General features: G+C 42.0%; 1 protein-coding gene across 13 annotated transcripts in view; it reads left to right on the forward strand.

Annotated features, from left to right (window-relative positions):
- Positions 1-406: 406 nt before the first annotated feature.
- LOC309578709 (ankyrin repeat and KH domain-containing protein 1-like) overlaps positions 407-24388 on the forward strand; it is a gene marked incomplete at its 3' end in the record, with an annotated part of 101328 nt that continues 77346 nt past the window's right edge. For 12 of the 13 annotated variants that reach the window (XM_082291504.1, XM_082291510.1, XM_082291511.1 and 9 more), the window contains exons 1-2: positions 407-761; positions 15198-15351. In XM_082291504.1, coding sequence (XP_082147630.1) covers positions 483-761; positions 15198-15351 — 433 coding nt within the window. In that variant the 5' untranslated portion in view covers positions 407-482. Of the gene's footprint in view, positions 762-15197; positions 15352-20504; positions 20529-24388 lie in introns of all 13 variants that reach the window. The other variant, XM_082291509.1, reaches the window with a different exon arrangement.

The raw sequence follows: 24388 nt of genomic DNA on the forward strand, positions 1-24388 counted from the left end.
GGGTTCGAAGGGGAGGCGGGCCCAGGGCACGCAGAAGCCAATCGGAAGACGCCAGACGCCGTGGGTTTGAGCGATGTGCCTTTGGACCAATCAAAACCGTGATTCCTGGATGCGCTTTGATCGACAGCCAGTTTGCCCTATCGGCGCCCGCAGCTCCGCCAAGGCACATGATTGATGTTCACGGGGACCAATCATATCCCGCAAAGTTGAGGAAGCGAGGTTGTGCGAGCGGGGCGGGGCGGCGCACTCTTACCGCCTCGGCGTGCGCTCTCAGGGCAGCATGCTGGGAGCGCGTGACGCGTCCCTGAGTGGCGGGCGCGGCAGCCAATAGCGCGCCGCCCCCGGCCCAGCGCGCCCAATAGGCGTGCGCGGAGCGGCGGGGGGGGGCGGCGCGGCGGCCGCGGCCGGGTAGGGTGTGAGAAGTTAGTGGCGCTGCCGCGGTGCCGTGAGGGGACGGAGACGGCCGGGCCCGGACCAGCGCGATGCTCACGGACGGCACCGCCGCCGCTGCCGCCGACGAGGAGATCGACTCGGTCGCGCCCCGCGCGCCGCCCGCCGCCGCCGAGCCGCCCGCCGCGGCCGGGCCCTCCCCGCTGGGCCTGCGGGCCGTGCGCCTCTTCGGGGAGGCCGGGCCCGGCGGGCCGGGAGGCCCCGGCGCGCCCGCGGCCGGTGAGGCCGCCCTCGACTTCAAGCTGGCGGCCGCCGTGCTGCGGAGCGGGGGCGGCGGCGGCTCCGGCAGCGACGAGGACGAGGTGTCCGAGGTGAGCGATCCTGGCCCGCCCTCCTTCCCCTCCGCCGCTTCCTGACAGGCCCGGCCGGGGCCCGCCCGCCCTCCCGCTCGCCGCGCCGGCCGCACCGCACCCGCTCGTCCCGGGCCTCCCGCCGCCATGGGCGGGTCCCGGCGGCCGCGCACGGCAGCGCGGCCCGGGGCCGTGGAGGAGGCAGCGAGGGCGGGGGTCTCGCCCCGCCGCGCCTCTCGGCGGCCCCGGGGACGGGCCGGGGGCGGCCGGGCCCTCTGCCCGCCGCGGCCGCGGAGCGGGATGAGGATGTGTCCTGACCTCAAGGAGCGGCTTCCACCTGGGAGCAGGTTTGGAGGGGGAGGCGAGATCCTGCACCCGACGGAGAACAAAGTGAAGCCGTCAGCCCCACTGTTCCTGCCCTGGACTCGGGGTTCCCAGACACGGATAAATTCCTGTAGATATATCTATACACACACGCTTTTATGCAACAGAAATATTTTGTACCCAACAAAATGGAAGAGGGTAATGGAGGTGTCTTCCTTTGATCTTCCAAACCTGCGGAGAGGTTAAAAGGGAGGGTGTGGAGGTGGGACGGGGGCCTTATCCCAACCCAAATGGAGCGTTGTTGGACCTGTAAACTGGCATCCAATGGTGCTTTATGTAGCCTAGGGAGAGAAGATAAATGAAGGCTTTTATCTGACACTGCTTCACCAAAGGGTGAATCTTCTTTCCTTAGTAGTTTCTTAGCAAAAGATGGGATCACAGCTGCATCACAGTCCTTACCTAGTTTTAGCAGAAAGCAGGAGAAAGTGGCTATTGCTTGCAGGCTTTTTGCAGTTCCTTTGGGCTTCTACAGGAGGAAGAGAATAGCCAAGGTGATGCATACCATTTTTAATTTGGAGGCCAAGCAAGTGTACTTCAGGATGTGTCCTTGTTCCTTTTGAAGAGATGGAAGGAGGGGAGCCTGCAGTCATCCTCCTGTGGCTAAATTTTTTGCCTTCTATTGATGACTGTCTTGTGTCCAGCCCTCCTGAAACCTGAACCAGGTCTTATCTGAATAAAAAAAGTGATGAAACTGATGCAGATCCACATTTGCATTTTGCTCATGGCCACCTAAGCTACATTAGAAGCGGTGCTAACAGCAGGTCGTTTAAGTAAACTCAAAATCTAATGATCAGGCAGATGAGCACTTGTATGTGAGCATTCCTTGTGCGATTGATGTCCTGGACAGACACGTTCAGTCCCATATGGAATTAGGTGTTCCAGTACATACCTGTTTTGGGGAGCTGGAAGACCTACCGTAGATAGAGTAGGACACAAGTAATTGATGAGTGTCTGCTCTCTAGGAGGTCTTTTATGTCACATTTTAATGTATCTTTGAAGATACAAAGCAGTAGCTACAGAACCTGGAAAATGATGGGAAGTGGGCTATATCAGGGTGTTTATGGCTCTTTACAAGGTGAGCAGAGTCCTACTTTAAAAGTTTATCCCTTTTGAACCCACCCCATTATTTAAGGGATGTGAAGATTGGACAGGTAGGGTGTTTACTAAGCACTCTTTTGACTAATAGCAAGTATTAAGAAAGACGGCCTATTATAAATAATGTGTCTGGGAGGTTGGCATTGAGGTCAAAAAAATAAAGGTTCCCAAACAGCTGTTAAATGTTTCAATGTTTCGTTGGAAAAACCTGGGGAAACGTTCATTGTTTAAAATATAGAACAGAAGATATCAATTGGAATTGAAATACTTGAAGTTTTCCAGCACACGCAGAGAGGAGGTGGGCTAATCTCAAAGCTGAAATTGCCTGGGGAGTTCTTCTGTCTTGTGTTTCTGGTTGTGGAGAGTTACCTGGGGAAGAAGCATGGGTGGGAAGAATGTGCCTAGGCTAGGCTACATGGCTGGGAGCACCAAGGGGGAATTCTTTTTTTTTTTTTTTTTTTTTTTTCTGAGGACTAAGGAAGCACCTGTTGTGAATGGTGGGGGTTTCTCTTTGTTTGTTTGTTTTGTTTTCTTTTTTGAGCAAAGAAAAGGCAGTTAAGGTCCAGGGATGGAACACTGCAATTCTTGAACAGCGCTGCTTTGAGAAGCTAGTCAGTCACTGTTTGGACTGTGGTCTTGTGCCATGAGTCACTGATTTGGGTGTATGCCTTCAGCTATTACCAGTGGGTGGAATTAGTGAGAACTAAAAGGGAGAATTAAAAATAAAAAAAAAAAAAAAAAGTGAGTTTTTGCCATGCTGCCTTGATCTGTACTCTCCTCTCTACTTTTGAAGCCATAAAAAGAATGGTACAATATTCTGTAGGCTCTGCTGCATGTCTGCAGTGGTATTTAGGTTTTGTGTCCTTGTATTAGTCCGAGTTTTAATATGCTAAAATAATTGGACTGGTCAAAATGGCAAAATAGTTAAAAAAGAAAATTACCAGGGAAGTGCAGGACAAAGGGTGTAATGAAGCATTTATCTAGAGAATGAAAAGAGAAATATATTTTAACCTAACCTTTTTGAAAATATATTTCATTTCTTAGATCAGATCTCCATGTACTTTACAGTGGAGAGTACTGTCCCCATTTTACAGGTGAAGAGGGTGTGCCCCATTTATCCTGGCCTGCAGAACTGGGAGAAAAATCTAAGTTTTCTGGTTTCCTAGCTCAGTGTCTGCCGATGGTAGTGACCAGGCTCTTGGTTGGGAAACCAAGGACTAAAGTGGATCCTGTACAAATGAGTTGTATCAGGTCCACAAGGTGAAAATTAAATGCAGCTGTGCAGAATATTTTCTAGAATTACCAGTTAAAATTATCACATGCAAATAGAAACAATTGCAAGCTGAAGCATGTCTTTTGGCATGGAGGGACGAGGCCAGGAGGTTTGCGCTATTCCTGTGTAAAGCAGGCTGCTGTGAATCTCCTGGGTGCTCGGAGAAACTTCCACCGCTGGTTGTAGCCTGAGAAATGAAGTGTTTTTGACCTCAGTGTAAATAGTTGCTTAGTTGCCTTCCAAGCCTGATCAGGGTGTGAACACAGCCTGCAACTTGTTTAGAGTGAAATTTTTGGTGTGACTTTAAGTGTATTATTACCACTCCTTGTGAATTTTGCTGGCACTTACAGTGGTGCCAAAGGCACGAGCATTGAACAGCCTCCTCCACCCTGGCTGGGAGTGCTGTAGGTCAAGGTGAAGGTGTGCAGGGAGGGCAGTGCTGAGTAGTGCATGTCCATGGGGTCTTTGGTGGCCACAGAACATGCAGGTCCTCCTCAAAACCCTCACAGCAGCAAAGTGTGGCAGGCAAGAGTTGAAGCAGGTGATAAATGTGGCTGTGTTAGTGCTTGGGCACGGTGCGTTTGCTGAGCTGTTGTAAATCAAGTAGGAGAAGCTGGCGGTGCCGACAGAAGTACCAGGGGATCTGGGAGCTTGGTTCAGTAAGTGGCCTTTGGCAGTGAGTGTACAAATGTAGCAAATCTCTCATATTCTGTAATTCAGGGGTTTGGAGGCCCTCAATGACAACTGGAGCTCAACCAGCCCTTGGCTATGGAGTCAGCTCAGCTCTCGGCTTCCCTCTCCTGAGCTGCCTCCACCAGCTTGCCTTACTTAAGCCTGTACCTATTGCATAAGCCTCTGGGGATATTTACATAAAGCATAATTAAAAATCAGACATAACATACCTCCTACAAGGAGTAGGATGAGTAGTTGAATGGCATGCACTCCACAGCAGTTCAGTATACCTGGAGATTTTTTCTGGGGCCCCCCTCGCTGCAGTCTGAAGTCTCTTAATTGTTAAACTGGGCTTGGAATTCAGAATAAATATGTAGTTCGTTTCAAATTAGCAGTGTTGTCTATTAAAGTCATTGCTGTATTGTTGAACCTTAACATGGATCTGCTTTGTAAATGCTGTGCACAATGCATCTTTTGACTTCTGAGGTTAATGTAATGCTCAGACATTTTAGTTTTCATTGTATTAGAAACAATGTAAATAGCAGCTTTTTCTTTACTGTAAGGAATAGAAATTCAAAAAGTGGATGCAAATTCAGGTAGATAGTATTAAGCAGAAAAGCCTTTTCTCTGAAAAATGTAGTTTTCAGTTTAGCAGTTGATATTTTTCTTTTGACAAGGTCTTTCAAAGTTGAGGAGGTAAGAGGTGGAAGAAAATGTAACATTTTCTTCCAGGAATAATTCACTGATTAGAAAACATCAAGGGATAACATGTTCAGGTTTCCAGAAGTATTGAGGTGACTCTTCAGGATGCAGAGAGCTGGTTAGTAGAGTGTTCATTTATTCCCAGTCTGATTAGGCATCTAGGTTTCAGAAAAATCATGGTACATATCTCAGTAACTTTGCAAGTCTGGGCTGTGCTAACCAGAAACAAGCAGTGTAATTATGGTTAATACTATTCAATAACATTTTACAATGAACTGGTTTCTAAGGTTTCTTGCAGAACTTGGGTCTCCCTTTAGTGCAGCTTGACCCAGTTGAGTACATGACCTAAAATAAATGTCAGCAACTGTTTTCTAATGATAGGTGTAGAAAGTAAAGATGTGAAATACTACTGTATAATTACATAAATATGCAGTGCAACCCCTTGGGAAGGAGAGATTTTCCAAATTTAGCAGAACATCTATATTTAGGTACAAATTTGCACATAGGTTTCACCAGTCAACTAGTTACAGTCTGGTGGGGGGTGGGAAGGGTTTGTTTGAGCGTTAATGGTGAATCATGGGTTTTTGTGTTCTGATTTAAATTGGGGCTACCCAGCTGCTCCCCCATGGGCTTGATATTGGGCTGCTCTCCTGTCTCCTTTCCTTGCCTTGAGGGATACTGAAATCCAGCTGCAAGGACAGCTGGATGGTGCCATTGGGACATTGTCCTCTGCTTGGAGCTCAAACCATCCCTACATTCACTTGACAGAAGGGTCAGTGTGAAGGGAAGGGAATACACAGGCACTCCTTTTTCTGTGCACACGTGTGGCCTGGCCTTTAAAACTGGGAGCAGCTCCAGGACTGAATTGGGGTGTTTGTTGGAGTTCACAGCTGGGGCTCGGACCCTGCAGGTGAGGAGGCTGCAGAGCTTCGATCTTAGTAGGTCATTTTGAGTTCTTGTACCATATATGAAGATTCCTTTAAAATATTAAGCTGTTATTGTGGAATAAAAGTGATTCTTGGATTTAAAACAGAGGCAAGTCTTGACTCATGGAAAAAGGAACTTTTCTTAGGTTTCTTTCCCACTGAAAACTTCACGAAGCAAGGAAAATAACTCCTGCATCTTGTTTGAGGACTCTTTGCAGCACTCTGTTTAAGTTAAGCTCTGAAGCCTCACTCTTCAGCAGGGTGCTTTCATTTGTCTTCTGCGGATGCTTTCTTGCCCAGCAGCCCCCCATGTGCCATGCAAACACCACCTAAAGGCCCCATGTGAACCTTATCTTCCTAGTGGGAATGGCCTTCTGCTGGAATGGGGTACTGTAAGCAAACTTCAGAAATCAGTGATTTGTGCAAGTACTTAGGTAAATTAGGAAGTTTTAACCACTGAGGCCAGGCACTGTTCATCTCAAATAGAAACTTTCTTGCTGATACCTCTATGACCTTGGTCTACGATAAACTAAAGATTAGTTTGACTTTGAAATGATACAAATGCTTCTTTTTTGTAGGAACAGACTGCAGTAACAAGGTTGCAACCTTTGTGTTATAAAACCATGCTGCCTCTGAGAAAGGGGGGTACAGGTGAATTAATGTTTGAATTTAGGGGTTCATTTAGTTAGGATGATATGCTGTAGTTCATAATATACACAGATATATATTGTAATAGAATACAGATAGTTTGGGGTTTTTTTTTTCCCCCCCAACAAGTAGTTCTCCCTTTTTGTTGTGAAAGTGCAGAGGTTTTATGTAGCCTATTTTTGGAGGAATGCTGAGCAAGTGAAATTTATGGAAATGCATCCTATTATAGGATAGTATCTTCTTTTTACTCTTGCAACTCATTGCTTAAGAATTTTTTTCTTATGTAATGTTGATTATTTGAAAGTTTTATAAAATACTAGAAAATTTTCTCAGTTTTTGCAGTATTGTGTATCTTCTGCTCAAGTCCAGGTAGAAAGCACTTATTATGATAAAACATAAATAAAAGAATTGCTCCTGTGCTTGATCCTGTTACTTCTTTCCTGCTTTTTGTGAGATGAGACCCCTTACTCATTTTTGTCCTTTGCTTTCAAGAGGGAGTCGAGATTTTTTTTCGGAAGTATTTTCATCTTTAGCTCTTCCAAAGCATCCCAGAATCTGTAGGAATAGTGCTGTAGGCTGAGAGGGATTGCTCACAGTTGAATTATGATGATGTGTTTGTCCGAATGCTGGTGGTAGCTGAGAAGAGACAAGTGTGGCTGGCCCTTCTGGCCAGGGGAGCTTTTCAGAGGTTCCAAGCTGCATACCCATCTTACAGGAAGAAAATATTCCCTAATAAAAAAAAAAAAAAAAAGAGAATGTTTTATGGACTGATGGACAGTGGGCCACCAGAAAGTCATCTCACGTATTTTTAACATTTCATGTTTTAGCATTAGGTTTTAGCTGGGTCCCTAAGTTATTCTCCCTTGCCTTCAGTAAAACATAGGGATTACTAATTAACTAAGATTTTCTTCTAGGAAAGTCCCTAAACCTGTTGAACTTTTCCCTTTCCAAAATCATGAATAAAACTAACAGTGTCACATGGCAGGTAGGTCGTAAGTCAGTCGTATTTCAGACCAAGGGAAGAGGGGAGATCAGTATTTGGGGCTGAATGATCTGCTTCCAAACTGATCATCGGTCATGGTGACTTCTGAGCATCACCTGTTTGTAGAGTTCCTCCACAGCCTGAAAGGGAGCCAGGGGAGAAGGGAGTCTCTCACATGAATGCTTGACATTTAGGATTTCTTAGGATAAATCCAACAGTTTAGATAAATGTCTCTCTTTTAATTGTTTTTATAAAATAGTTACATTTTAAAGCCCTTATAGTGCTACATATTGAATTTTCAGTGGATTATAGCTTAGGCAGGGCTCTCTGATAGTTTCTTTGAAATGACTAAGTGATGGCTCAGGAGTTACATTGGGGTTTGTGCTGCTTTGGCAGTAGAACAGCATGCACAGACCTGTTTATCCAGGCCTTGAAAAGAATAGCTGCCACTAGCTTGGGCTCTGAGAGGGGCAGAAAGCCCAGGATGATTTGCAGTTTGCTATAAGCCTCTAGATAACTTAATTAGTCACTTTAAATGTTGAGACTCCTCTGTCTGAAATGTATAGGTTGGCCTGGAATCAGATTATCAAATTACTATTGTATTCAAGATCCACTTGTGCGATTTTTTTGTCTGTTTAGGCCTTGTCCCCTTGGACTGAAAAGAGATCTTAAAAGGTCATTTCCAAGAAGGTGGCTCAGAATGCTTCCCATCTTGGTTGGGTGTGAGCTTTTACATCAGCAAACAAATGCATCTATTCTTCTGTCTTAAAAGTTGCCTTCACTTTGTTTTAGTGCCTGGGATTTAATACTTGAGCAAGGACACCATCCTGAAAGCCCTGGCTAAATTGATGCAACAATTCTGTTTTATATTCTAATAACTCAGAATACTGAGTTACGCCAGCTGTGAGGAAAGAAGAGGGGCTATTTCTGTGGGAATATTACATAGAAAAAAACAGGTGAGGAGGGAATTCCAGAGCACGTGGGGGAGATGGAGCACCGAAAACATGATTTAGAGTGGACTGAGATAGAATACAAGAAAATAAGGAGTGCTTAGTGCAAGTGGTGCTTATTTTAGTAAAGTTTCCTGGTCTCCATTCAAAGGTTTTCTTTGGTATAAAGTACAGGTCAAGAATTGGCACTTGATTTACTGGGATTGATGTGAATTTTGAATAAGCTTCAGTTGTCAGTTCCAGTTCTGTACATGACAGCTTGCTGCAAAAGATTGTTTTGTACATTGGGAAAATATAGTCATAATTATTTTTGTTTATCAGACATTTAATATGTGGTAGCTACAGGCTGGTTTTAACAGTTCTTTGGGTTTTTTCAGTAGTTACTGAGATGAGTAAAGCTTTCTTTTCTGCTCTACAGAAAACTTTGTAACACTGCCAGTTTCTCGTACCAAGAGGAGTCAACCTGTGTGTTCTGAGCCTTAATTCTGTGAGGGCTAACAGGGTGCAATCATGTTGCTTATTGTTGTGAAACAGTGTTTTAATAAAAATAAATTGTAGTGTTCCTGTTTCTGGAAGATCCATAGATCAGATGGCTCTTTCCAGAAGCATGTGATAAGGGGTAGTTTGTAGTATTCAGAACTACTTAAATAGCATAGTGTCAGTTGTTTGCTTAAGAGAGAAATCAGGTAAGTGGTTAAATTGACATGAACCTTTTGACAGGTGCTTGTCCAGGAATGTTTGCTTATGGTTCAGTACGAGTGCAAGAAAATTGAAAACCAGGGTCAGCAATCTCTGGAACGGAAGAGTAGTACTACAATACATTAATTCTGATTTATTGTTTTATCTGCATGTTTCAAAGAACAGCTGTAATTTTGAGAACTGACTGGTGACTTGGGGTGCCAGGCTTGAGACCCTGAGGTGGAGCAGCCATTAAGATGTCACTCCTTGCTCACTGCCTTCTGTTTCTCCCATCATTTTAGTCAGCTCGTGTGGTAATGCATCAAGAACATGGTGTTACACGTACAGATGTTGGATTCATGGCCTACACTGTGTGTGTGAGGGCCTTTCCTTGCCTGCAGCAAGAAATCTTGAGGTTGTGTCCACCTGTATTTACACTGTATCTATAGCAGCGTCTGCAACATGAACCTTTTCTGAAATGAGCTCACCACAGCCCAGATCCTATAGCTGCTCGTTTCATTAGCCGGTAATTGCTTAATATCTATGGGAATAAAGGCTGTCCTTTAGATAATCCTGCCTCCAGTCAGTCAGCTTTCTATTGCAATCAGAGCTAAACAGATTTGCACCCCTTCTCTCCCCATCCTCCCAATCTAATGCCCTGCCTACAGAACTGCTGCTGCAGGTGCTGAGCACTGACAGCTCCACTTAAAGGTGGAGCTGTGGTCAGATTTATGGCTTCACAGGGAGCTGAAGTGATCTAATGCCTTTCTGTTCCCAGAAGAATGATCTTCCAGCTTGTCAGACCCCTTTGTAAGTCCATGAAATTTAGTAAAGTGGTAGAAAAATTACTTGTTTCCTCCCCTGAGTTTTCTCCCTTTTTGATGTGTTAAAGCAACCTATGAAAGTGTCTGACAGCTGCCTGACTTGTCACAAGGTGAGCAGTGACTGGAAATGATGCTTCATGTACTTTATGCTCTCCATTGAGGTGGTGATGACCCCAAGCACGCTGTGCCCCCCTGGGCTTGCAGGATGCTGTGTAATCACAGCATTCATAGTGCTGGACAATACTCTCTTGGTGATTCACAGGTCACGACTGTCTTCATGGCTTCTGTCTTCTTGGGCTGGAACTTCTGTTTTTTAATGGAAGAAACTGTCTTCAGAAATTACAGCTCAAGCCAAACAGAGTGGGTATGGTTTTATATCATTAATTATGTCTGAATTGTTGTTCCCATTGATTCTATGTTGTTTCTAGGTACTGACTCTAGAGTACTTCCCTGAAATGTTTATTTTCTTTCTGTAGCTTTGAAGTGCCAAGAAAGGACAGTGTCCTGAGACCCCACTGAAAGGTTTTGTGAAAATACCCACATTAGTGTGTGGTTCTTCCTCTTGCTTTACTCCATCTCTTGAAACTGAAATGGTTGTGCAGGAAGGCACCTTAAGCAGGTGCAAAAATGTTTGGCTGGGCTGGCAGGGGAAGAATGTTGAAAAGTGCATCTTCTGGTAAATCAAAACCGGGCCTTTTGGTGGTGTTAAGTCCACACCAAGGTGGTAGTGCTGCACTTACTTGTTGCAGGGAGCATCTAAGAGTGTCCTGTCAGGGACAAAGTCCTTCACTTTACTTTCTCCTTGGAATAATTATGGTTTTGAAGCTGACATCCTTTATATGTGAAATTTAAAGGTGTTTGATGTCAAATTTGAAACACAAACTCATTTTCAGTCTTGACTTAGTGCTGTGTCCTATCACCATTCCTCAATACTTTTAGAGCAGGATTGCAAGTATTAATCCAATATTGACATTCAGTTTAATAAAGGACACGACACCATAAACTGTTAGAGGTTGGGTTTATCAGACAAATCCACACGAACTTTCTAGTGTGATTCTAATACAGCATCGCACATGTTGTTAATTATGGAATGAAAATGTCCAAATGGAATTGTTATAGAAATAATTAGGAAGGGTTTCCTAACACAAAAGAGAAATTCAGGTACTCATTTATTTGCATTAAAAATAGGAGTTCAGGAGTCCCAGTCGAGAGCTTGGGACTCCTTATTTGTTAACACTCCACGAACAGAGCAAAGAGTATTGTTACCCCAAAAAAGTGTTCATAGCTCAAGAGGTTCCTGGAAAATACAATTTCAAGGAAATAATTTCACAGCACCTTTCCTTTCCTATCAACACTTTTTGTAAAGATAGTGTTCCCAGGGGCACTAGTTTGGCACAAACAGAAGGTAGAATGATCTGTCTCTGCTGCTGCCCTTGCCTGCAGGAGGAGGAGAGAACAGTGCTGTACAGCTACCCAGGAAGCTTTTCCATCGTCTGTAGCCTGTCAGGAACAGGCTATTTGTGAGCAGGTCCAGGCTATTCTGGGAAAAGTACTTTGCAGTAGTGCAACATAAAGATGATCAGTTTAGATTTAATATTAGAAATGTGTTGTAACCCTGCATGTCATTGTCCATCTCACCAGAATTGCCAGTGTTAGTGGCGATGTTGGTGCCTGCAAAGTCCCTTTGCTACCCCTGACCTGCAGTAAACTCAGTCGTGGAATTAAGATATAGACACTGATGGAGTTGAGGCCACGTAGCTGCGATGTAGCTGCTCTGGAGGGAGGACCCAGGGGTGTAACTGGATCTGCAGAGCTGTGAGGCTGCTGCAGTCCTTGGCAGAACGTCAGGCAAGGTCCATCATTGCTGTGGAAGAGCACGAGACACACGGTGTGCTGAAGCCCTGCCCTCCGGCCCTGTGCAGCTTCTTGGGTTTTGACTGGGAAGGTGAAATTGTTTTGGCAGTTAGGATAATATCTTGAATCCATGTGTTCCTAATGAGCCTTCCCAAGTAAGATGCTTATTAGCTGCCCAAAGCAGCTCGCAAAATAATCCAAAAATAGCACAGTGACTGGTTACTCTATCACTTTGCTGCAGATCTGATTAGAATAGAGCAGAGTGCCTAAATTTTGCCACATGAACAGTGTATTATGTCTTCCAGGAATGCTAACATGAAATATGTTTGGGTTTTTTACTTGCTTGTTTTGATTATTAAATAAGTTTATTTTTTGTTTGAAAAGCCAAATTTGTTTGACATATTTGGGATAGTGTGATTTTTAAAACAATTTATTACTAATATGTGATCATTGTAGGTCACGTCCATTCACAAGAGGCATCTGATGAATTAGGTGATTTCTCACTCTGCTGTGAGTGATAAAATATCCAACTCTTCATTCTCTCTAGCTTTGTCTTAGTGTGTGAGAAACTGCATTGACTTACAGAAACGTCAGATGTTCTGACTTGAAAATACATTGAAGTTTGTTCTGGGAGACTGGCGGTGATGCAGCTATTTTAACATTTTGCATATGGATTTTCAGTATTTTCACACTGAAGTTATATTTGTATTGTGGGTATGTTATTAAGCTCTTACAAAAAATCAAAACAAAACCTAAAAATTGATGCTTAACATGTGCAGTAATAATGAAAGCATCTGCTTTCCTGTGATATAAAACTATGATGAAAATACTGTATATGAAGCAAGATTTTTTGTGAGATTTTAAATGTGCAAGGTCTCTGGAAGTACAGTTGCTGGTGTAAGGAAGAGCAGAAAGGCAGGAAGAGTTGAAAAGAGCAGACTGCACCAGTACTACCCAAGTTGTATTCTTAAGTACAAACTGTGTGTGTAATTCACTTTAATTAGTAGTGTTTGCACAGTCATTGTTAAAAAGACAGACTTGTTTAGAGGTTCCTGTAAGGAAAATGTATTCCCTGTTGGGGAGAGAGAGGTTCCTTGCAAGCTGAGTATTTGTGAATAGTGGATTAACACTGATTTAGGTTCAAGGGGTGCACTGTTGCCTGTAATATCCAGTAAACATATCCCAGTGAGCTTGGGCTGGTAGCAGTTGGGAAGAAAATGGTCCATATCTTTCCTAAAGTGTCAAAACCATGAAGTTTTAGAACTTGCAGCAGGGCAGCTTCTGGCAGGTTGCTGCAAGGCTGCTGTGCTTCCCTTTGCCTGAGGGTTGCCTGGCTCTTCCCAAGGCTGAACCCTGGGGCTTGCCAGGAGCCACTGAGTGTTTCTTCAGTGCTTGCTGTTCTCAAGTGCAGTTGCTTCAGTGGTAGGTGACTTTTTTGCTCCTTTTGGTGTGTCCTCAAAAGGGAGGACTGCTGTTAAATATAGTGATGTAGTTGACAAAGAAAGATGTCCATAAGCATCTAATAAAATTTTTGTATCTAGTTCTCAGCTGTATATAATGAATTTTCATGTACATACAGTGGGATTTTCTGCCCTTCACCAGATCACACAAACATGTTGTAATAGGAATAATATTTCCATCATATTAGTACCTTGTGTAGTCTTGTGGGAAAAAATGAAAAACCCTGAAGTACTCACGTAGGTAAGGGTGAATTTTCCTAGAAGTCAGTTTTGCATCAGAGCTCATGAAAGCAGGGAGTCTTTAAGCTGGCTATGGACTAACCTGGAATTTGAGTTCTGCTGAGGGGCATCTTACTGTAGGGATGCATTTTGCTGTGAGTTGTAAATAGCTCTTCTTTGTAGTACAAATGTGTATCACTGGTTTAGGTCGCTATTTTTCTGCTCGTTTAAATGTTCTCTTTCTTGCAATGACAGTTGTCTTGTTTTAGGACCGTTGCCCGGACTAACCTAGAAATCTTGCTTCTCTGAGCACCAAATCAGAGCCTGCTGCCTTACCTTTAATATTTGTGTGTGGTACACAAGACCTACTATCTGTAAGCTGGCCAGGATCACACATATCCACTGAGATGTGGACCTCATGGTTGGTGTTCCTAAAAAGTCATACTTGTTCCCTGATTCCCATTATATTCCAATGTTAGCATTTCACTGACATACAGGGCTGGCTTGGACACCAGGGGATAGTGTTACAGCCATTTACATATCAAAAAGGGGAAGAAATGAGCGAACCCAAGTTGCTCTTGAATAGCAGTGCTCTGTGCTGCTCCCAGATCCTGTTAACATTGTTCACACAATGGAGCGCTTAATGAATTTGCAGATGGCCTGATTTGATTCTTTTTTTTTTTTTTAAGTATACATTTTCCCTTTCCAGGGGAAACGAGACGGTAGTTTTCTGCTGGGGTGAGAAAAATAGGGGGAAGTATTTTGTGGAAAACTGAGAAAGGAAGATGAGGCTGGGGTATGAAGTGGGAGAGGGCAGTGGTGGCTGAGTAACAGGAATGTCTCATTTCTATGGCATATCTAAGGCACCAGTAGTGTTGGTACAGATAACCTCTAATTATGAAATAGTGTTTTTATCTTAAAATATTACTGAAAATAGAGGGAATTATGTCTGAACTTGGGAGATTCTGAAATGCAGCTCTGCTCTCATTAGAGTGTGAGTCAGGTATCCTCCTTGTTTACTCTGGCAAGCTGTCATAAAACTGCAGTGTGTTATGTTGAGTAATTCCATGGGCTTGTGTTTGGAGGTCACGTGGGGCACTGGTGGGACAGCATTATTGCTGCTCGGTTGGAATACCTGCCTGCTTAATCGTTCTGCAGATCTGTTCTTGTCCAGAAAGCAGTGCAGACTGGGGTAATACTGAGTGCCAGCTTGGAGACAGCTGTTTTGGGGTTGAGTTTTGGTCAACTCTTGTGTTCATGATCAAAACAAACAAAATCTTTGTGCTACCTCCATTGAAATTACTTTTAAAAGAGAGGTGAAAGGCATCTCGGGAAAACATTCCATCTTTCCCTGGCATTCAGGTAGGTTCAGCTGTACCAAAGTCATTACTGGTGGCTTTTATTAATAACGTGGTAGATGAGCTTCTGGTGACGAAGATGTTACAGCCTCTTGTGGCTGCCTGCTTGAGTTGTTAACTGTGCAAACATGCATAACACTTATTCAGTATTTAATCTGAGTTCACCTTGCTGTATTTAAGGTGTTTTAAACTGTAATTTTTTGCAGTATTTTTTTTTTTATGTAGGGTTTTAGGGGTTTTTTTTGTAATTTTTAACTACCTCTTGAGTGAGTTTACCAGATGTTTTTTGCAGGTTTGTTCTATGTTCTTGGCAGATAAAACACAATTATGATAGTACAGTTAGATTATTTCTGTGGTATTTTTTTGGTAATATTTTAGATTTACTTTAAAGCTTCAAAAATAGTAAAACTGTTTTTCTAACTTGGCAAACAGGTTGAATCATTTATTTTGGACCAAGAAGATCTTGATAACCCAGTACTTAAAACCACATCGGAGTTATTCTTATCGAGTGCTGCAGAAGGTGCGGACTTGAGAACTGTGGATCCAGAAACACAAGCAAGACTAGAAGCCTTACTGGAGGCAGCAGGTACTTTCTTTGTATAGTTTTTTTCTGAACCTGACTTGTACATGGATCTGGCAGCACATGAATTCTGACACTAGCAAAGTGTTCAGGAGTCTGGAAATTTACCATGATGAGCAGAGCACGGAAAACAAGCTCATAACTCTTACAACTCTTAAGTGTTGCAGGTTGCTTGGCCCACTCTTTCTGTACATACAAAGTTAGAAAAATAAATTAAATGGTATTTCATTGACTTGAGATTACGTATGTTACCAGAGGGAGGATTAATGGGGAGAGAATAGAAGGAAGTAGACTTGATAAAATGACTTTTTTTTTCCTGCGGCTTTGGTCAATATATAATTATTAATTCATTACTCCAGAAAAAATACTTTCTTCTTTTTTTTAATTTTCACAAAAACATTTTTGCATTCTGTAGTTCTGAGGTTATCAGTGTTGGAAAATACATATTAAACATTCCTGGTTTGGAACCAGACTTGATGAACATAGTTGCCTCTACATTTATTAGCTTAAGAGTGAAAGCTTGACTAATTCAAATCCTCCTATGATTTGTTACTGGGGTGTTTGCATTGGATTTGAAAATTATTTGTTAGTTTCAAAATTCCAAGGACAAAAAGATGTAAAACCCCTGCTTTGAAACAAATCCCATGTGATCATCATGGGTGTATACTCAGACTTGTAGTGGTGTGCTGAAATTGGAGTTTTCAGATGTTACTTTGGAACACTTAAAGAGCTGCATAAAATAGCTCTTATTTGCAGATGTTTAGATGCTAAGCTGTGTACAGTCTTAAAGGAGAACTTTATTCTGAGGAAGCAAAGGGGGCAGGGATTTGGGATTTGGGTTCTCTTTGCATTTTGGATTTGAAAAAACCCCAACGTAGAACACAGCATAGCTCTTGTCAGCAGGAAGTTGCAGCAGCCTATCTGCTGTAACTCTTGAGGACCAAACTTTGTTTTGCAGGGAAGACAGTCTGTTCCTGGGATACTCCATGCACTAAGGGAATTTGAATAATTTAGTCCTTTTTAAGCACTTTTAAAATTAAAAATTGGGTCTTCTCATGTACCTGGTGGCTGCTGTGTCCCAAAGCCTGTTTCTGGCTTTATAAATTGCCAGTGGATCTGGCTGGTTATGGGGCAGTGCATCTCCGAGGTGCTTAGAGCTGGGGCTGCAGTGCTCACAGGGATCTCACAGTATTTGACATATGCAGGAGGTTCCTTTGCTGCTTGTAACACCTGTGAGAATGCAGTCTGCAGATTTCTAAGCAGTAGTTGGGTATTTGTCCCCAAGATTAGATGATTTGTTTTTAAGCTGAAGTTTCCCTGCCTTGGTTTTCCCAAGTACACGGGGAGAATGGAAGGAATCTGGAAAGAAGCACAAATCAAAAAAAGAGTGCCTTTGTTTAAGGACTTTGTTTCCCTTTCTAAAAAGACTGGACAAAATTAATGCCACTTGATGAATGTGTGAGATCAAAAGAGTGAAAATACTCTGGGGAAAGTTCTCTAGTTAAGCTGTGCTTGTCTTTCCCACTGTGAATTGGAACACTAAAAATATCAGGTTAACCTAAAGAAGATGGCTGTGAATCTGGTAGTTCATTAATAAAGGCCATAATTTGACAGTGGGTGAAAAAGAAGTTAGTGTTTCTGGGAGATGTTCTATTATCTTCACTGGATTTATCTGCCTGGTTTTGCTGAAAATACCCTTTTTAACCCTAAGTGAGCTTCTCGGCTTCCATCGTGGCAGCCTAGTGTTGGGCCTTTGTATTCTTTTGCAGTTTGGCAAAAGCAGGTGGTTTCTGCTGTTGTTTTAGTCCCAGTTCAGTCCTCAGCATTAAGGACAGCTTGGAAAAGTAGATGACAGAGCTATGGCTCAAACATGAAGTTAATTTAAAGCCTTGTCTGTAGTTTCCAAGGGTAGCTTGGCCTTGGTTGTGATGGTCCCCCTCTCCTGTGATAGGCTTGATTCTGCCTTACAACCTAGAGGAAAATCAGTTTTGTATTTAGTGTCTTGGATTTCTTGGGGTTTCTCACATGCCAGATCTGTGGCTGTGTCATTAGGATCTTAATGAGTATGACTTGCAAAACTAGTTTTGCTCATTCTTCCTGAATCCTTTAGTGCTCAGATCTCACATGGACATGTCGTTTATTAGTCCTGCAAAGTAAGCTCCAGCGACTGCAGCCACATGGGATATTGTTCTTCAAAGTACTTGTGCAGAAGTGGTTTTCAGCTATTGTGTACTGTAGGATTTGGAGGAGTTGTGTTTTGTTTGTAAGTAGCTGTCTTGATTTGAGAGCTGCTGCGTACGCGAGTGTAGAAGCCAGAGGTTATTTGAACTGCTTGAAAATGTTTCTATGTATCTGTATATATATCTGTATTTACCCACCATGAGAGTGCTGGATATTTTTTCACTTGCTTGTTCAACTTGCTTATTCTTTTTCAAGGATTGTGGATGTTGAAGGTGACAGCCTTAAGCCAAATTTCTATAGCAAGAGGGTTGTTCTCACCCTTCTTGGCATAGCAGCAATTACACACATGTACATATCCATGTGCACCCAAACATAGATTTCTTGTGTTTGCCAGGTCCTCTGAAAACCTGCCTGATGAGCTTCAGTTTAGACAACCATACTTTATTCTGTGAAAGAACAGGCACTTTATTAATGAACAACTATCTTTAAACAACTGTCAGTGTTTGTATTATTTCACAAAAAATAGTTTTACAATCTGAAGACCAAGAGAGCATTGTAAATATGTTTCAACCTTCAGAAATAGAAGATAAATTAAAACAATTGAATCCTGTTGTTTGGCAAGTTTTAGCCTAAGCAAACCAAATCTTGCATATCTTCCTTCAGTTTAACTCCTATTAGCAGAGATGGGATATATAGGTAAAATAACCTATGGAATGAGAACCATCCTGTTTGGAGGTTGTTTCCATTTTTCAGGCTGTAACTAAACAGATTATTGGTATTCTGAGAGTGGAGTCCTGTTCTGCACTAGAAACATTTTTCTCCACTGTTAATTAGGGTACTGTTGATTTCTTAAAATACCAGCTTTGAAAAGTCATGATTCTTGTGTGGATCTTCAGTAAGAAAGTCCATTAAAAGCCCTTTTTAGGGACAGTAGTTGATAGCTGGAGATGAGAGCTCTTTGCTACTGGGAAGGAATGGTTAGAGTGTTGAAAGCTCTTGCTCTTCTTGGCTTCCTTGTGGGTCCTCAACATGTGTTGATAAAAGGGCAAAGTGGGGAAATTTTGACAGGTTAAACCCGTTTCATTTTCTGTTCCCAACTTGTATCGGCATCAGGAAGGGGAAATGACTCTCTTGTGTTGTGCAGTCCTCTTTCTGTGAGTTGTTTTGTAGGACAGAGAAAGGCGTGGTTCAGGCACGTGGCCAGATAAAAATCCTGGATGCCCATTTGGTGAATTCTGCACCAAAACCACAGAATTCTACAGAAAGCTGTGAAATGTCAAAATGTAAATCCCTGCAGTTATATTACCCTGTTGATAGTGTTTCAGCATGGTTTGGCAGAGTTTTCTGGGAAGTCACTTGAGGAAATAGCTTGAGTGCCTGTGTCCCTACCAGCAGAGATTTTAAGTGTGTTCAATCTGAACGTTGAAACACTTTGACAATAAAGCATCAAAAAAAGATGCAGAAGAAAGTGGTAAAGAAACTTTGGCCGCCTTTGGAGCACATGATGTTCCTGTTGAGTATCTACATAGGGAGGAGTTCTGTAAGCAGTGAGTTCTTCAGGGCTCCTACTATTGTTTGCAAAGAGGCTTGTGAGGAAAATATTTTGAGAGGGAGAATGTTGAGCCAAAGGTTTGTTTAGTGAAACATGCGAATAGTCCATCCTTATGTTCAAACAGGGAGCAGAGTTATGCACATCCTTCTTTTCTGTTGAAGTACAATATTAAGGTGGCTGGAGCCCCTCACATAAATGGTTTGGTGTTTTTGAGACTTTGAGGGATTAATTGTAGTGTAAATGGTGAAAGAGAAGTCGAGTTCTAATAATGTGTCTGTTAATACCTGTGAATTTCAATAGTTCATTCAGGCCTGAGGGCCTGATCCTGCTCTTTGGAAAGCTGGTATGGTGATGGGGAGGAGAGAATAGATTGTGTATTTTGTAACTGGGAAAGGCAAGAAGTGGAAGTGATCACCTCCTTAGTGGGAATATAGAACACAGATCAAAATATGAATGAGCCCAGATGAGATCTACCTGCTTTAGGATAAACTGAAAGGTTAGAGTAGATTCAGCAATAGTGAAATTGAGTGCTTTCCTCTGTGTATGCTATTTCTATCCCAAACCTGCTTTTTTTTATCCTTGGGATGTGATCAAATCCATTCATTATCACTAACAACAAGGGTTACCAGGGAGTGAGCTGTGGTCTAAAAGAACAGTGCCAGAGAGGCACAGCTTGCTTTCATCCTGCATCCGAGGGAGCCCTTGGAAAGTGTCAGAGACTGGGCTAGAGAAATTCTTTGATTGTGTTATTTGTGATGAATAAGATTCATGTGTGGACTTGGTGTTTCTTTTTGTAGGGCTGATGGGTAACTAAGCTGTGATTTAAATGAAGGTGGGCATTAGAAACTTAATGTCTGAAGGGTTGTCCAAGCTCTACTTGAAACTATAGAAGTGGAGGTCTGCAGAAAACAGATTCATGTTTGTCAATTTATTGGTTGCTCCTGTGTGCTTGTGGAATATAGCAAATGCATATCTAGATCTGTATTGGTGTTATGAAATAATAAAAAGAGAAGTAGGGTCTTTTTGGGGGGGAATCAGAGAGGATTGTTGGAATTTGAGCAGAGATGTAACTTTATTGTAAAAATGTCGCAATATCAAATTTGAAGTGTGTTTAGCCTCCTTCAACATGGCCAAAATCTTACCTTAGTCCAGTTATTGTGACAGATTGTAAACCAAGAAAGGTTTTTCACCATAATTTGATCTGATCTAAAATACTTGGTGTTGTATGGACATGGTGTACAGACCAAATACGAGAAACAGTTTTCCCTACGACAGTTGGAATAGGCTTCATGGTAGGTGTTTCTTTAGAGATAAAAACTGCACTGCCACTGAAATCACCCCTGTCATGCTAACTGGACAGCTTCATCCTTTTGAGATACTGGCACATTACAGTGACTTACTCACTTTCTTTCTTCACCATCTAAAGATTCAGAGTGGGAAGGAATATATGGTATGTGAAACATACAGATATGTTGTGCTTTTGAGTAAGTTGGATAAACTGAATTGTGTGCATGTAATTGAGTTATTAATATTATATTTCTCTGAGATTTTGCATGATTTAAATATTTTTTTTAGTCTACTAGGCTTTTAGATTAGAAAAAGTCTAGTCTAATCCTGCTCTTAGTCAACTTAACTTCCGTGCTTTGACAGTGTGTTAAATGTACCAGCTTCATATTTTTTAGCTGTTTTCCAGATGGATTTTGCTGTGAAGAACAGTCTCATTGTCATAACACTTAAATTGATGCCTTTAGGTATCAGATGGCTAAGTTACCTTACCAGCTCTGAAAGCTATACTTTTGGAGTTCTTTGGCAAAGATGATTTTAACCTTTCTTAGAGGGGATGGGGAGTGGGGAGAGATGAGAGAAAAATTACCAGTTTTATTTTGTGAAGTATAAAAATTGGCCAGGGTTCTCCTCAATCTCTCAAGTTGACTACGTATTTATATATATCTGTGTATGTATCTCAGAGGTATCATAAGTAATCAGCAAGTTCTTCATGATTTTACCGTAAACAATTTGTGCAATCCTCCTTTTATTCAGGATTTTTTCAGTCCTGAATATAGTTTGTATTAACTCAGCTTCTCCTTTCTATTTTCCTTCTGCTATATTTTATTTTTCATGCGATTTGGATTCTTTTGTAAGATAGAACACACTTTGCTCTCTTGTTCCAATATGGGGAACATATTCTCGCTGGTTAAAAACTATTTTCCATTCAGTATTGATTTCAGGACTTCTTCCTATTTTAGTGCTTGGAGCAGCCTCAGCCAAAAGGAATGTAGGGAGAGTTTGGGCAGGAGAAAAGCAGCAGTGCTTTGTTGACAGTCCTGGGTAGTGCCTGAATTGAGGCAGGATGTACCTGGTACAGAGTTGTTCTCTTTGGTTTCAGAATTGTTCTCTTTGGTCCCTGTCTCTGCTTCCTCTCTCAGCAGATGGCTCTGGTGTTGTGCTGTCCTTGGGATGGTGGGAGACAGGGGAGCAGAGTTGGGAACTGTGGGAAATGAAACTGTTACGCTCTCAGAAGTTTGAGTTCCCGAGAATGTAACTCTTCTAATGAAATGTGTCAGGAGAGAGTGAGAGAGTAGTGAGGAGGTAGACAAGCCTCAATCTCTTGCTTGTATTTCCTGCGAGAAGAGTCTTAGGAGTTTATTAAAAAACCTCAATTACACTGACTTGAAATCTATGTTTGCGTTTTTTATTGTTGTCTGCATTTGTCTGTCATGTCGTTTCCTTAGCACATGGTGATAAAATCAGAGTTTAAGAGTGTTCAAAAGAGAGTTTGAGCATTGGCTGGATGCCTTGGAGTGTGCAGATGATCAGATCTGAATCAATCTATCAGATTTCCCTTTTGGGTTTGGTTGTTTTTGTGGTTTTTTTTTTTTTTTTTTTTTTAGTGTTTTTTTTTTTGTTTGTTTGTTTTTGTTGGTTGGTTGGTTTTTTTTGTTTTGTTTTGTTTTGGGGTTTTTTTTGATGTTCTGTAGCTTAATATTCAAGCGTGGTGGCAGTAACCAGTGCCAGCCACTTAGCTTCATACTGGACTAACTGGTAAGTCAGGTTGATAGTCTGGATGTAGAGCCACCCCTCCTGGAGCTGATGGAAGTGTCCTGTGAGGACTCATTGCATTAGAGCAGGGCTGTTTGCTGCCAAAACCGCCTGGGTCGTGTGCTGTGAGTGTCTGGGGACACCTGAGAGGAGTTACTGGAGCTCTTGGTGTGGGCTATAACACAGCTATCTATAACACCTTTGACAGTTTTATACTCTTATCAAATATTTGGGGTCTTTTAAAGTGTCAGAAGTAACAGATTTACTGACTCATCAATACTTTGCAGAGTAACACATGAATCAGTTGGGTTTTTTAATTGTTTACTCACCTTTGACAAAATACTACTGTTGTATGTTTAGGAAGTAATTACAAGCAGGTTTCTAAGAAAATAAATGCCAATATAGTATATGCATAGCGTAAGTTATTAAGTTCTGCTTATTTCTAGAAAGTCAAGCTACTTTTCACCAGGTGAATGAAAAAATATGTAAAAATATACTGCCACTCATCTTTGATTCTGCTTGTGGAAACAAGTGGCTTTTTTTGCAATGGGGTACGAGCATCTTCATTTCCTGCTATAAATTATTTTGTGCTGTTTTACAGACCTTACTTCAAAAGCTAAGAACTTAAATCTCTAGATTTAGAATGAGTTGTAGTACATTAAACATCTTGCCCAAAAAGGCAGATTATATTCTTTGTGAATATGAATTATTTAAATACTTAAAGATTGAATACATACTAGAATATGTTAAAAAAAAATTATTGCATTGCATAAAGTTATCCTGCTTGTATCCATAAGGAAAGTAGTTGTTGTGGGAGCAAAATGCACAGGGCAGTTCTTCAGGGACTTTTCCCCCTGTGTAACAACGCTTGCCTCCAAACCAAGAATTGTTAACTTGGCATTTAGGCATCACTTTTCTCTCAAATTCTGTACAGCTTCTTTAAGGTTTTTTAAAAATCTGGCTGAAAAAAGTCTCAGTAGCTTCAGTTTTATCTTCTTCTCTTCCTTCTCCCCAGGCAAATTCAACTGTGCTTGTGCCATTCCTGACAGGTGGCTTTAGGAGCTGGTTAGACAGACTATCTCCAGTGCTGGAAGCTCCACAGCATGCCAAGCCCACTGCACTCCTTGGGATGAGAAGGTTTCTTGGACTGCCAGCCCTCAGGGTTATGTACTGAAATATGTAACTCAAGGGTGAAGGGAGCCCTGAGCTGCTTCCTTTGGAAGACCTTCGGGAGGGAAGGAAGAAAGATGTAGTAAAGCAGTTGATGGTTTTTAGTGGCTTTGTCTGCTTGTTTAAATGCATCTGTCTGGGTTCAGTGTTCCCTTTTCCAATGCAGCCATCCTTAGAGCTGGCTTACAGACTGATATCACCCTCAGTTATGGGGGTTTTTTTTAGTTTGGTTGGTTTTGGGTTTTTTTGCTAAATAACATCGAACCTTTCTCTGCCCTTATCTCATGTTCTTTAGACTTTCATCTGCTCTTGTTCTCCCCTGGAGTCTCTGTATGTGATCTCTGTTCTTCATAACTTTATGCCCCAAATGAGTCGTGTTACTGAAGTTGAGCTCTATTGATGCATGGAGAGAGGAGTGTTATTTCATCTGTCCTGCAAGCTGTGCTTTTGTTTATACATCTCCATTTGTTGTCTGCCTTTTGCCTTTGGTTTGCAAGTTGAATTTGACTTTAAATCTACCACTACTTTTCTGAAGTACTGTTACAAATTATTCCATGTTTGTGCATTTGATTATTCCTGTGTGTGCAGTTGGCTATTCCTGTGTATGTGTGTGTATATATATTTTTTTTCTGACACTCATGTTTGAATATGTCCTTTAAAAAAGCTTCTCAAGTCAGAATCATTATAAAGGCTAAAATTGTCTTTGCTTTCAAAGAATTAGTTGGCTATTGAGTAGCAGAGGAAGACCACAGTAAGCAAGAATGTTCTAACCAACCTGTCCTGACTTTGTCTAGTATTGCCAGAACCAAGTAAGCAGCATGCTTTGGAAGTCTCTGAAGGGAAAGTAGGAAGATTTGCTAATGAAAAGAGGATAAACTTGCACTGTGGCTGTGCTTTTGGCTGTTAGCCTTTGCCTATAGTGAGCACACCCAGTGCCTGATCCTCCCCAGCTGTAAAGACACAGCAAGAGGCAGAACAACTTTATTTTAGTCTTTACACAGATTAAGAGCAAAGACCTTTGCTTTAAAGAAGCAAAGAAGTTTGCTTTGGTAGAACCTCAGTTGGCTGGATTTTTCCATACTCACTATTGGAAGCAACTCC

Source organism: Coloeus monedula (assembly GCF_965178545.1).
Source record: "Coloeus monedula genome assembly, chromosome: 15".
NCBI lineage: Eukaryota > Metazoa > Chordata > Aves > Passeriformes > Corvidae > Coloeus > Coloeus monedula.